General features: G+C 41.8%; 1 protein-coding gene across 1 annotated transcript; it reads right to left on the minus strand.

The window, feature by feature from the left end:
• Positions 1-9,138: 9,138 nt before the first annotated feature.
• Positions 9,139-11,465, minus strand: LOC102433838 (dymeclin-like). Its single transcript, XM_014452970.2, is given in 4 exon segments — positions 9,139-9,903; positions 10,135-10,392; positions 10,394-10,799; positions 10,802-11,465. Coding segments are annotated over 4 exon segments (1,974 nt in total). The 5' UTR covers positions 11,394-11,465; the 3' UTR covers positions 9,139-9,185.
• Between the last annotated feature and the right edge of the window lie 272 nt (positions 11,466-11,737).

Consider the following 11,737-nt stretch of genomic DNA (forward strand, 5'->3'; position numbering starts at 1 on the left):
AGCCCGACCAGGGCTGCACCTAGGGATTGGGCCTGCCCTCTGCCACCCGGGAGCAGGCCTAAGCCAGCAGGTCATTATCTCCCGAGGGGTCCCAGACTGCGAGAGGGCACAGGCTGGGCTGAGGTACCCCCTCTCCCGCCTGAGTGCACAAATTTTTGTGCACCGGGCCTCTAGTATATATATTGATTCAGTTAATAGATGTTTAGCACTCAATGATGTTTAGCACTCAATGCTGGCCACCACTTCCTGCCTGGACACCCCTCCTCACCGAATCATGCTTTGACCCCCTACTTTCTGTGTAGCCAGGAACTCCTTCCAGTCAATGAAACTCTCCATCATTTGACATTTTATTATTTTTCTTTATTCATTTTAAAATATTGCTGGTAACTATGTTTCTAGTTTTACCCTGTTTATATAGCACACTTCTTATCAAATCATTAAGAATGTTTTATAAATATAAATTTAAATGACATTACTTGCATATAACATTATTTGTTCACAATTACATGTTACTACCTTAGACTCCTAAAAAAGGAGGCACTAGTCAAAAATAGTACCAACAATTTTAAGGTTCTTGATAAACATTTCAGAAAGGTTATTCATTCAAATATTCCAATATAATTTATAAATATAATGACATGATAATGAAAAATATTTTCAGATTTAAAAAGAATTAAACACATAGATTGTAAAGTTTGTTTACAAAAATAAACAAATAGCCCTGACCGGTTTGGCTCAGTGGATAGAGCATCGGCCTGCGGACTGAAGGGTCTCGGGTTCGATTCCGGTCAAGGGCATGTACCTTGGTTGCTGGCACATTCCCAGTAGGAGGTGTGCAGGAGGCAGCTGATCGATGTTTTTCTCTCATTGATGTTTCTAACTCTCTATCCCTCTCCCTTCCTCTCTGTAAAAAAATCAATAAAATATATATTTAAAAAAATAATAAAAATTAAAAAAAATAAACAAATAGCCAGAAATTTTCTGAAAAAGAAAAGCAATGGATGGGTGTAGGGGAATTACTCTCTCATTTTTAAAAAAAAGTTATCTTTATTGTTGAAAGTATTACAGATGTCCCCCTTTTTCCCCATTGATCCCTATTTCCCACTCCTGTCCCCTCCCCAAGCCTTCACTGCATTATTGTCTGTCCAAGGGTTATGCATATACTAGTGGCCTGGTGCACAAAATTCGTGCACATTAAAAGGGAATTAATTAAAGGAAATATTTTAATATTGGTATTTTGTTTCCATCTCTCCATCCAGTCTCTCCCAGTCTCTGTCTCTCCTTGTTTTTCTCAGCAGTCCTCCAGGCCCCCTGCCTCCCTCTCTCCCTCTTCCTCTTTCCTGGCTGGGAGGGGGTGGGGCCAATGGGGGCAGCTCCACCCTCTGCCCACTCTGGGGCCTCATTCTGAGAGAGGTTCTGAGAGCGAGCTGGGAGGGAGGGAAAGTAAGGGAGAAATGGCTGTGAGCTGGTGGGCACTGTGTGTGTCTGTGCGTGTGCAGTTGTGAGTGAGTGTGAGTGCCGGGCACTGTCTCTCCTGGTGCCCCTGCAGAGAGGCCTGTGCTGCGGGAGCCATGGCGACCCAGGACTCACTGCCACTGAGGGACTTGGGACACCTTGGGGAGGCAGTTTGAAGATACTGGGAGTCTCCAGAGGGAGGGCACCCTTCTCCATCCCTGCCCTGTGGCTTTGGCTCCCCTGCTCATTTCTGAGCACCACACATGAGTTAGGGAGGGGTTGGTGAAACATTTCAGTTCCTGTCCTCCACAGGCCTCCCTTCCCTCCAAGCCTCTTCAGGCCCAGTCTGTTTTGTTTCCATCTCTCCATCCCAGTCTCTCTAGTCTCTGTCTCTCTTTGTGTTTCTCAACAGTTCTCCAGGCCTCCTTGCTTCCCTCTCTCCCTCCTAGATAAGGGATGCCTGGTGAATGCCTCTTTGTGTGCTACTACAAAAGAGGATCTGCCAGACCTAGTCACACTTACCAGTAAGATCTAGGGCAAGAAAACCTGTTAGTCTGTGCCCACTAACAGAACTGACCTACTGGACTGTGCCCACTTACCACCGTGTTCTTACCAGACACCCATCCTGCTCCAGGTGTGGGGAAGCCTGTACTAACCCGTGTCCCTGATTGAAAGTGTCTGAGATGGTTCTAATGTGTTTGGAAGTTTAAAAGGAGGTGACTCTAGGCCGAGGGCTGGGAGAGTTCAGCCAGTACCCAAAACTCTGGGGTGGCTACCACCCAGAGCTCCAGGGAGAATACAAACAGCTCCAGCCTTATTCCTATGTACGCCCTCGCTATCAAAAGATCTTCTTTATTCTGGTCTCCCTAGTCTTTCAGCAATGAGGGACTTATATTTCCATTCCCCCCTACTTTAGTTAAGGCTATAATTTTACCTCCACTGGTGAGGTAATCTTCTAGATAATACAGGTGTCTAGTATATTATTTACCTGGGAACATGGAGGGGCACTGCAAATAGTGCTGGAGGGCTTATTTTAGTCTCTTTTGTCCCCCTCCCCACCCCCGCCTTTCCAGTTCTCTGCTCTACTTGCTTTTCTCATGAAAGAAAAAGCCCTCAACTCCAGGGCCTATATGCCCTCCTGCATATGGGAAGGTGTAACTATCAGAAGCATGCTATGCCTCTCGAGCAGGGGTACTTTATTCTAGGCTTTCCTATAATTCTGGTAATGACTAAGACTTCCACCGATTCCTACAAATCTATGTCTAGTTTCTTAAAATTCAAACCCTGTCAAACTAATTTGACCAGAAGATTATATATAAAACACACAATTTTCCTTTTAACAGACTGGAAAAGGACTAAACAGATCCCACATTAAAGGGGGTGACATTTTTCTTCAGAGCCAAAAAATCCTTGTTCTCTGTTAGAGGGATGATGAGGCCTGGGCATGGAAGGAGATGGCAATGGTATTTAGAGGTGATATTCCCTGTGTGTGAGTAGGGCTTGTAACCTGGTGGAGACAAACTGAACAACAAGAATTATGACAAGTGGTCCTGTGAAAGGAAAAGTGTTTTAGTGTTCAATGATTCCAAGGATAAAGATGGGAGAAAAGCAAGTATTAGTTTGGAGAGTTGTAGATCAACATCCAAGAAAACTAGACAAACTTAGGATTCAGTTCAATTCATAGGTGTAAGATAAAACTTCTAAACAATTAATTGGAATCAACTCACTATTGTGTACTATAGAGTCTGTTAAAACATGATTTTTCTCCCTAAAATTACCCTTATTTTTGTTAAAGACCAACTTATTTATTGTATTAAGTCTAGTTTTAATTTGGCCTGAAGGTTTGCACGAATACAAGAACAGTAATTGACTGTAAAGGCTCTTTTAAAATCTGTTTTAGTGGATTCTCATGATAGAGCTTTAATGATCCCCTCAGGGCAAAGAAGTCAGCTTCCTAGCTGCCATCAGGCTTGCCTTTAATACCTGCAGATTCAGGATGCATTCCTCAAGTTGAGGTCTTCACAGATGTCTTGAGGTTCTTTTTTTGTGCCATCTCTCAGGAAAGTAACCTTCTTTTCTTACCTGGAAAGACTGCCATGAACTATGTGACCAAGCGAGGTATCAGGCTGTTCTCCAAAGTGCTCACATTGGCTTTAAGTCTTCTGGTGACACCCAGAGTTCAGGCATGTCTCTCTCAGATATGACACCCCAGCAAAAGTCTTGGTTAATAAAACTATTATTGGAAACTGGTCTTATTGAACTCATGCAAAGAAATGCATTGCTATGACTTATTTATTGTGGATTGCCAAAATCCAGAGGGATTAAGTAGGGAGAAAAATATATATTTTACTAAATTGCCTTATTTCCCTGTACTTGAAAAACAAAGTTCAAAAATTAGGAATACTTTTACCAAAAGTCATAAAACTGAATTTTGTCTTCTCACACAAATGAATTTATATGAGAGACTTTGACTGTATTGTGAAAAACCAATCAACTAAGGCAATCAAAGTATGTATCTCCATTGAAAAATCAAAGCAAGTAAAACTATACATCTGGCTCATGAAGTATAGATAGGCCCCCAGCCAATCTAAAGAGCAGGCTGGGTCGGGGTCCAAGGCATTATACAACCTCTTAAAATTGCTCTGTTGAATATTCTGGTACATATCAATTCTTAAGATTCCCTCTTATTTTGTTGTAGTCTTTTCAGAAATCATGAGACACCTGGCAACTTGACCTTGACAAGCCTTGAGACTACCAGCCTCTTTGCCTAGGGAGTAAAAGGGCTTTTTTCCCTTTTGCCTTCCCCCCTCCCTTTCTGTAGGGAGGTTTTTATTTTTAAAAACTTGGCTGAGGGAAATAATGGTTTGTTAGTTACAAATTGGCTGCAAATTGCCCACATAGTTTGGCTTTATTTTAATTTCCTTTAACATTTTTCCTTATAAAACTTTTATAATTTTTGTAAACCTTTTTACAATTTTTAGAAATAATTAGTTTTCAAAATGCATCTCTATGTACCATGTTTTTATTACCAAAATTACATAATTTCCAATTAATAATTTCTAGAAGTCTCATCAAACCTCAATAACCAAGAAAGCAAATAACCAGCATTTCTTAGATTGACCTTTATGAACCTATTTTAAACATACTTAGTTTCAAAGCACATTCTCAACAAAGCAAAAGACATTATAACAGCTCTAAATCCACTTTACAGACTTTTAGCAATAAAGATAAAAGCAGGCGATCTAGCAATCAAAACTGTAATGAGTTAATTTGATTTGCACACGTGGCTAAGTTTTTCCTAGAAACTTGTGCCTTTAAAGATGGCCATACTAGAATTTTGGAACAGGTACTTGTATTTCAAAAGTCCTAAGAACCACAGGGAGCACTGTAGAAAGTGCTGAAGGGCCTTAAGCATTGTTGTAAATTCAAACCCTGCAGTCCTCCTCCATTCTGTCTGGTGATCTAATGCCCTAATGTGTGGAAAATGCCCTGACCTACCTCTCCATCCTACTTTAAATGCTCGCCAGCACATGGTGTTGTGTGAACACCAGGTCAAGCTGTGCCCCTCAGGCAAGGGCATTCCCTCCTTGGATCCAATAACATTCTATTGAAGACCCAAATCCCTTCTTATCCCCACAAGGCCATTGCAAGGAGCTGGAAGAAATCAGGTCTGTGGGGGTCAGGTCCAAGGAGGCATTGGGGAGATGAAGGAATCCTCCATTCACACATGGCTGGGTCTATCTGTAGTAGCGGACATCAAGAATGACAGATCAACCAGCCTGGGCCAGGATCTGAAGAATTTAGCATTCCCTCACCCCCAACCTTGGGCAGGAGGAGGAAAAAGGCATGAAAGTTTGAGCAGATCTTTGGCAATAGAAATCCTAACAAGGGAACAGGCCAGGGTTGGGCTGTATGTAGTGGGTCCAAGTATGCTACTTATGAAGGGAACTCCCAGAGGCAGTGAAACCTCTGGTCATTTCCTCCTTTTACATGTCTCAGTTTCTTTCCCCAGCTGTCTAAAACAGCCATGAAGACTCGGAGCACTGAGTGACCAGCTCTTATGTGCACTCCCTGGACAGGTCAGAATTTAATCACGGTTGTATTCTCTAGTCCCTATGAGGCCCCTGAACGTCTTAGGGTTTAACCCCAGACATCTCTGTGAGGTCATTACTCATAAGAACATTCGAGATTCTCAAACCAGAGGGAGGAATTTGCCTTTGATCTTCGGAGCCTGCATAAGGATCCAAGCACTCATTTAGTCATTGGTCAGACTTGGTCTTGCAACTGGAGGGAAGCCTACTGCTTTCTAACCCGGTCCAACAGCCAGTTCATCCTTCCATGGGAGCCTTTTTATGTGGAAGCCACCCTAACGGTTTTTAACTGGCTAACCCAAGCCTGCTTTTAAATGACCCAAAAGCCTTAGACTGCATTTGGAAATTGAAAAAGAAAAGTGCCCCCTGGAGACAGCAACCTGATTTTGTGGCTGACAGACACCCAACAATGCTTCCAAAATAACAAAGGAAACATCAAAAGAAATGATAGGGTCAATAGGCTCACCATTTGATGGGGAGAGATTGATTCTCAGACTGTGCCATCAAAGGTAATAACTGAACCATGAGCCCAGGTTTTTCCTCAGGGTGGTGTCTCATGACACCAAAGAATGAGTTCCTTGGCCCAGAAGATTTAAGCAAAAGTGTGGAAAATTTATTACAAGCAGATTCAGACTCCCCACATGGGGAGTGGGGCCCAATAATGGGCTGCCTGTGAAGCCTTGTACTCTAGGGGTATATATTTGCTACAAGCCTGCTCTATATCTATCCATGTTGTCACCTATTTGATTTCCCCAAGTGTTCTTACCCAGCAACAGACCTAAACTTTCCCTGCTTCTATGTATTCTTTCTCTGTTCCTATGCTGAAATTTCTGTTTCTATGCTGAACTTTCTCTGTTTCTATGTGTTTATACACCTTGTTGCTGCAGGCCCTCCCTTGTTTTCTCATGCCTCCCACTTTGAGTCCAGAAACATTTTATTATTTCTGCGTGGTTGGTTCCTGTGATTAGGCTTGCTCAAACTGCCATGTCTGCCCCTGCCTATGTTCCACCCGCCTATGTTTTACACTGGACCCCTGCCCTGTCTTCCTGCATTTCAAGTTAATCTTATCACCATTATTTAATAAACCAATTTCTTAACTAAGGGCATTTAGGTAGTGTCTAATTCTTTATTATTAAAAACTAGAAGCCCAGTGCACAAATTCATGTAAGGGTGGGGGCCGATTGGGGCCAGGCCAGCTGGAGGGAGGAGCCATGGGAGGTTGGCCAGCCAGCCCCGCCCCTGATTGGGCAGGTTGGCTGACTGAAGTGGGCTTCATAGCAACCGGTTGTTCTGTTCGTTCTGGGGTTCCAGTCGCCAGTTTTTTATATATATAGATGCTTCAGTACAATCCTATGTATATGTATATGTATGCATGTAAACATGATACATATATAATATTGCACATATGTGAATATGTTCTAGAAATGGACATTTTCAGCCCATTTAAAAATTTTCTCTCATTTAGCACTTCAATGTTAATAATGTTCCTCATTTATTTATTTATTTTTTTTAATTTTTCACTAAAAGTATTACAAAGGGTATTACATAAGTGTCCTTTTTTTCCCCCCGCCCTTGACAAACCCCTGCCCTCCCTTACCCCCCAGTGTCTTATGTCCATTAGTTATGCTTATATGGATGCATACAAATCCTTCGGTTGATCTCTTACTCCCCTCCCTCCTGTCCCCCAACCCTCCCTGGCCTTCCCACTGCAGTTTGACAATCAGTTTGAGGCAGCTCTGCCTCTGTATCTATTATTATTCAAAAGTTTGTAATGGTCTTTATTATCCATGAATGAGTGAGATCATGTGGTATTTTTCCTTCATTGACTGGCTTATTTCACTTAGCATAATGCTCTCCAGTTCCATCCATGCTGTTGCAAATGGTAAGAGTTCCTTCTTTTTTACAGCAGCATAGTATTCCATCATATAGATGTACCACAGTTTTCTAATCCATTCATCTACTGATGGGCACTTAGGCTGTTTCCAGATCTTAGCTATGGTGAATTGTGCTGCTATGAATGTTCCTCATTTAGATTCATATACAATGATGCATTAATTCTTTGAAAAATTCTTCCAAGGTTCTAGTTTTTTAAAGATAGTACAAAGTTACAATAAAGACTAAAAGAAGTCTGTTTTGGTGTCTGTTTAACACCCTTTGTATTTCTGTGGTGTCATTTGTGACTTCACCTCTTTCATTTCTGATTTTGTTTATTTGGGTCCTCTCTCTTTGTTTCTTGGTGAGCCTGATTAGAGATTCATCAATCTTGTTTATCCTTTTAAAGAGCCAGCTCTTGATTCTATTGATCTTTTGTATTGTTTTTTTGTGGGGATTTTGGGGGTGGGTTTTTTTTTTTTTGGTGTTTTATTTTGTTTGTTTTGTTTTGTTTTGTTTTGTCTCTATGTCATTTATTTCTGTTCTTATCATTATTATACCCTTCATTCTACTTACCCTGGGCTTTTCTTGTTGCTCTCTTTCTAGTTCTTTAAGTTGTAGGGTTAGATAACTTATTGCCAGTTTTTCTTGTTTTTTTGAGGTAGGCCTGTAGTGCTAGTGTGAACTTCCCTCTCAGGGGTGCTTTCATTGTGTCCCACACATTTTGAATTGTTGTGTTTTTATTTTTATTTGTTTCCAGAATGTTTTTTATTTCTTCTTTGATCTATTTGATAACCTGTTCATTGTTTAATAGCATGCTATTTAGCCTCCATGTGTTTGATTGTTTTTATTGTAGTGGATTTCTAATTTTATGCCATTGTGATCTGAAAAGATGATTTCTACCTTCTTGAATTTGTAGAGACTTAGTCTGTGTCCTGCCATGTGGTCTGTCTTTGAAAATGTTCCATGTGAACTTGAGAAGAATGTGTATTCTGTAGCTTTGGGGTGAAATGTTCTGAAGATGTCAATTAATTCTATTGGCCCTGACTGGTTTGGCTCAGTGTTTAGAGCATTGGCCTGCAGACTGAAGGGTCCCGGGTTCGATTCCACTCAAGGGCATATACCTTGGTTCTGGGCACATCTCCAGTAGGGATTGTGCAGGAGGCAGCTGATTGATTTTTCTCTCTCATCGATGTTTCTAGCTCTCTATCCCTCTCCCTTCCTCTCTGTAAAAAACCAATAAAATATATATTTTTTTAAATTAATTCTATCAGATCTAGTGGGTTGTTTAGGATTGCTGTTTCTTTGCTGATTTTTTGTCTAGAGGATTTATCCAGTGGTGTCAATGAGGTATTAAAGTCCACTGCTATGATTGTATTGCTGTTGATCTCTTCCTTGATACCTTCCAGAAGTTTTTTTATGTATTTGTGTGCTCCTGTATTTGGTGCATATATGTTTACCAGAGTTATATCTTCTTATTTAATTGCTCCCTTTAGTATTATGAAGTGGCCTTCCTTATCTCTTTTTTTTTTCATTGACAGCAGGTTGGATATTTATTATTGTTGTGCCCCCCCCCCCACCTTTTGTACTATAATCGAAGTCGAGTGATCTACTAACAACTGGCACCGATGCTCCACATCCGAGTGTGCAAGGGAAACACGCCTGTTTCCTGATCCTAACAGAAGACACACCAGGCCATCTCCCTGGTCTGTTCGCCAGAAAGAAAAAGCGAGAAGGTGCTTGGTGGCAGGGTGGGCAGGGCTGCCCTCAGTCGGAGTCCATCCTGAACAGCTGGATGTCCTGCGGGCTCCAGTACAGCAGGGACCAGACATAGGGGATGAAGAACTCCTCGGGCTGCTCCTCTTCCACATACTTGAATTTCAATTCCTGAAACTTCTTCAGCCTGTCTTTGGGCAGAGCAACAATTCCTTGCTTCATGATTTCCAGGACCCATTCCACCGAGAGCTCAGCTCCAGCCTGTAGCAACCTGGAGCTGAAGAAGGTGATCAACAGATCAATATTTTGCATTATGTCCTGAAATGAAGGATGAGTTCAAAATTGCTCAAAGAGATCTCATTTGTAAAGCAGTGCATACACCAGGTTTGGGTTGTGGTGAAGAGAAATTGCCAGGCAGGAATTGATGACCTCTAACATCATTCGAATCACTTCCTCGATGACATTTAGGTCTTGTGCATAATCTAGTAGAGGAACATCATTGGAACTTAGCAAACCTCTCAAGGACTGTGTAGCTTGTTCCAGAACTTTGTTGTGTTTTTTAGACAGCAAGGAAAACCAACTGATGATCCTCTGGGCAGCATACTGATGGAGAGAACGGAACTGGGCTGACATATTTGCTAAAGCTGCCAAACAATTTGTGTGAAGGTACTTGTCTCTTGTCCTTGTCATGTTGTACTGAATGGTTCTTATTACGACCAGTATTAGGAGACTCCCCAGTGAAATTTCTGTTAAAACCCATACTGAATACCAAGTAATATTTTTTTAAAATATATTTTATTGATTTTTTACAGAGAGGAAGGGAGAGAGATAGAGAGTTAGAAACATCGATGAGAGAGAAACATCGATCAGCTGCCTCCTGCACATCTCCTACTGGGGATGTGCCCGCAACCCAGGTACATGCCCTTGACCGGAATCGAACCTGGGACCCTTCAGTCCGCAGGCCAACGCTCTATCCACTGAGCCAAACCGGTTTCGGCACCAAGTAATATTTTTTAATATCACTTCGTGAATGGACCTATTGAAGCCATCATCTTCTGTAAGGATCAACAATATTATAAGTGCCATATACAGGTGGTGTGAGTTTCTTTCTTCAACATGATTCAGAATCTCAAGAATTGGTAAAACAAGATTTTCCATATCTATGCGAGCCAACATGTATGTTCTAATATTACTATTCTGATGGAGCAATGTATACAATAGGAGAGTTGCCTGATCAGATGTCTGCTGCTCACAGAGTCGTGTACAAACTGTTAAAATTAATCTGGAAAGCATGTGGAATTGACGAGGGGAAAGGACTGTTATCTTGTGTGTTCTTGAAGGATATGATGGCCTGTCTGTAGGGGTTTGGGGCATCTGCAGCATCTGTCAGGTTAGCCAGCACCAGCAGGAGCAGGAGACTCTGGTTGGCCAGAGGGGAAGAAAGTGCCGGCATGTTGGCCGCTTTGCTTCCCACGCCACCCAGGGTGAAGACAGTCCAGAGTCCAGTTGCTACGCCTGATGCAAGTCCATACAGCAGTCCTCCCCCATCCGCCTGCTGAGGGAAAACATGGACGCCTGGAGGAGGTGGCTTTTCTTGTCTGATGAAGTTATATAATAAAGTTTTCACAAGTTTGCTGGTGTATGGAAGACATCGACCTCGCATCAATGACTAATGCTCTGTCGCAAAACTTCCTTGTGATATAGTTGACAGGAAAGGAAAACAACCATTGTTGATATAGCTTCCACTGATATTTCATATGTAAGGTCTATGAGTGGAATATCAGTGGTTAACTGCATCAAACAGCAGACTAATTCTTCCAAAAGATCTTCTGAGTCAGAACTGTAACTGCCAGATTTTTCTTCATAAGTAAAATGAAGTTGTAATTCCTCTTCTGACATCTCACAGATGAACACTTTCAGCAAATAACAAATAATAAACAAAGCATTGTCTGTCTGCCAAATGAAGATGTGATTCCGACATTCTGCTGAAAGTTTTAGTTCTTTGGTTCTAGAAAGGAAGACCTTAATCAATGCACCAAGGTTTCCTGTTCGAGGATTGTTTTCAACTAAAGACCTGCAGACTGAAATAGTTGCCTCCTCCAAGAGCTTCAAATCAGTACTGCTGGATGGTGCAGGGAAAGAAAATGAGAGAAGCTGATTCCAGAACGGGTCATTCTCAGAGACAGATTCTGTGCCTGATAACTTTTTTAAGTACTCATTTTTAGGAAGATCACCAATTCTGCTGCTGTTTGATCCCATCTTCTAATCTGGTAGACAACTTGTCCTTAAATCTTCATTTCCACAAGACAACCTGTCTCAGCCGACAGGGAGATCTGCTTCCAGCTCAGGGAAAAGAGAGTGGCAGAGGCTCAGGCCTCCATGTTTCCGCGTCTCTGTGACTCCTGCTCTGGCTCGGCTCCCTCCAGGGCCACGTCGGTCCCTTATCTCTTTTTATGGCCTTCACTTTGAGGTCTATTTTGTCAGATATAAGTATCGCAACCCCATCTTTTTTTTTTTTTTTTTTTTTTGCCTGAAAATATTTTTCCATCCCTTCACTTTCAGTCTGTGTGAGTCTTTTTTTCTGAGGTTGTCTCTTGTAGACA

Source organism: Myotis lucifugus, unplaced genomic scaffold (assembly GCF_000147115.1).
Source record: "Myotis lucifugus unplaced genomic scaffold, Myoluc2.0 scaffold_19, whole genome shotgun sequence".
NCBI classification, from domain to species: Eukaryota; Metazoa; Chordata; class Mammalia; order Chiroptera; family Vespertilionidae; genus Myotis; species Myotis lucifugus.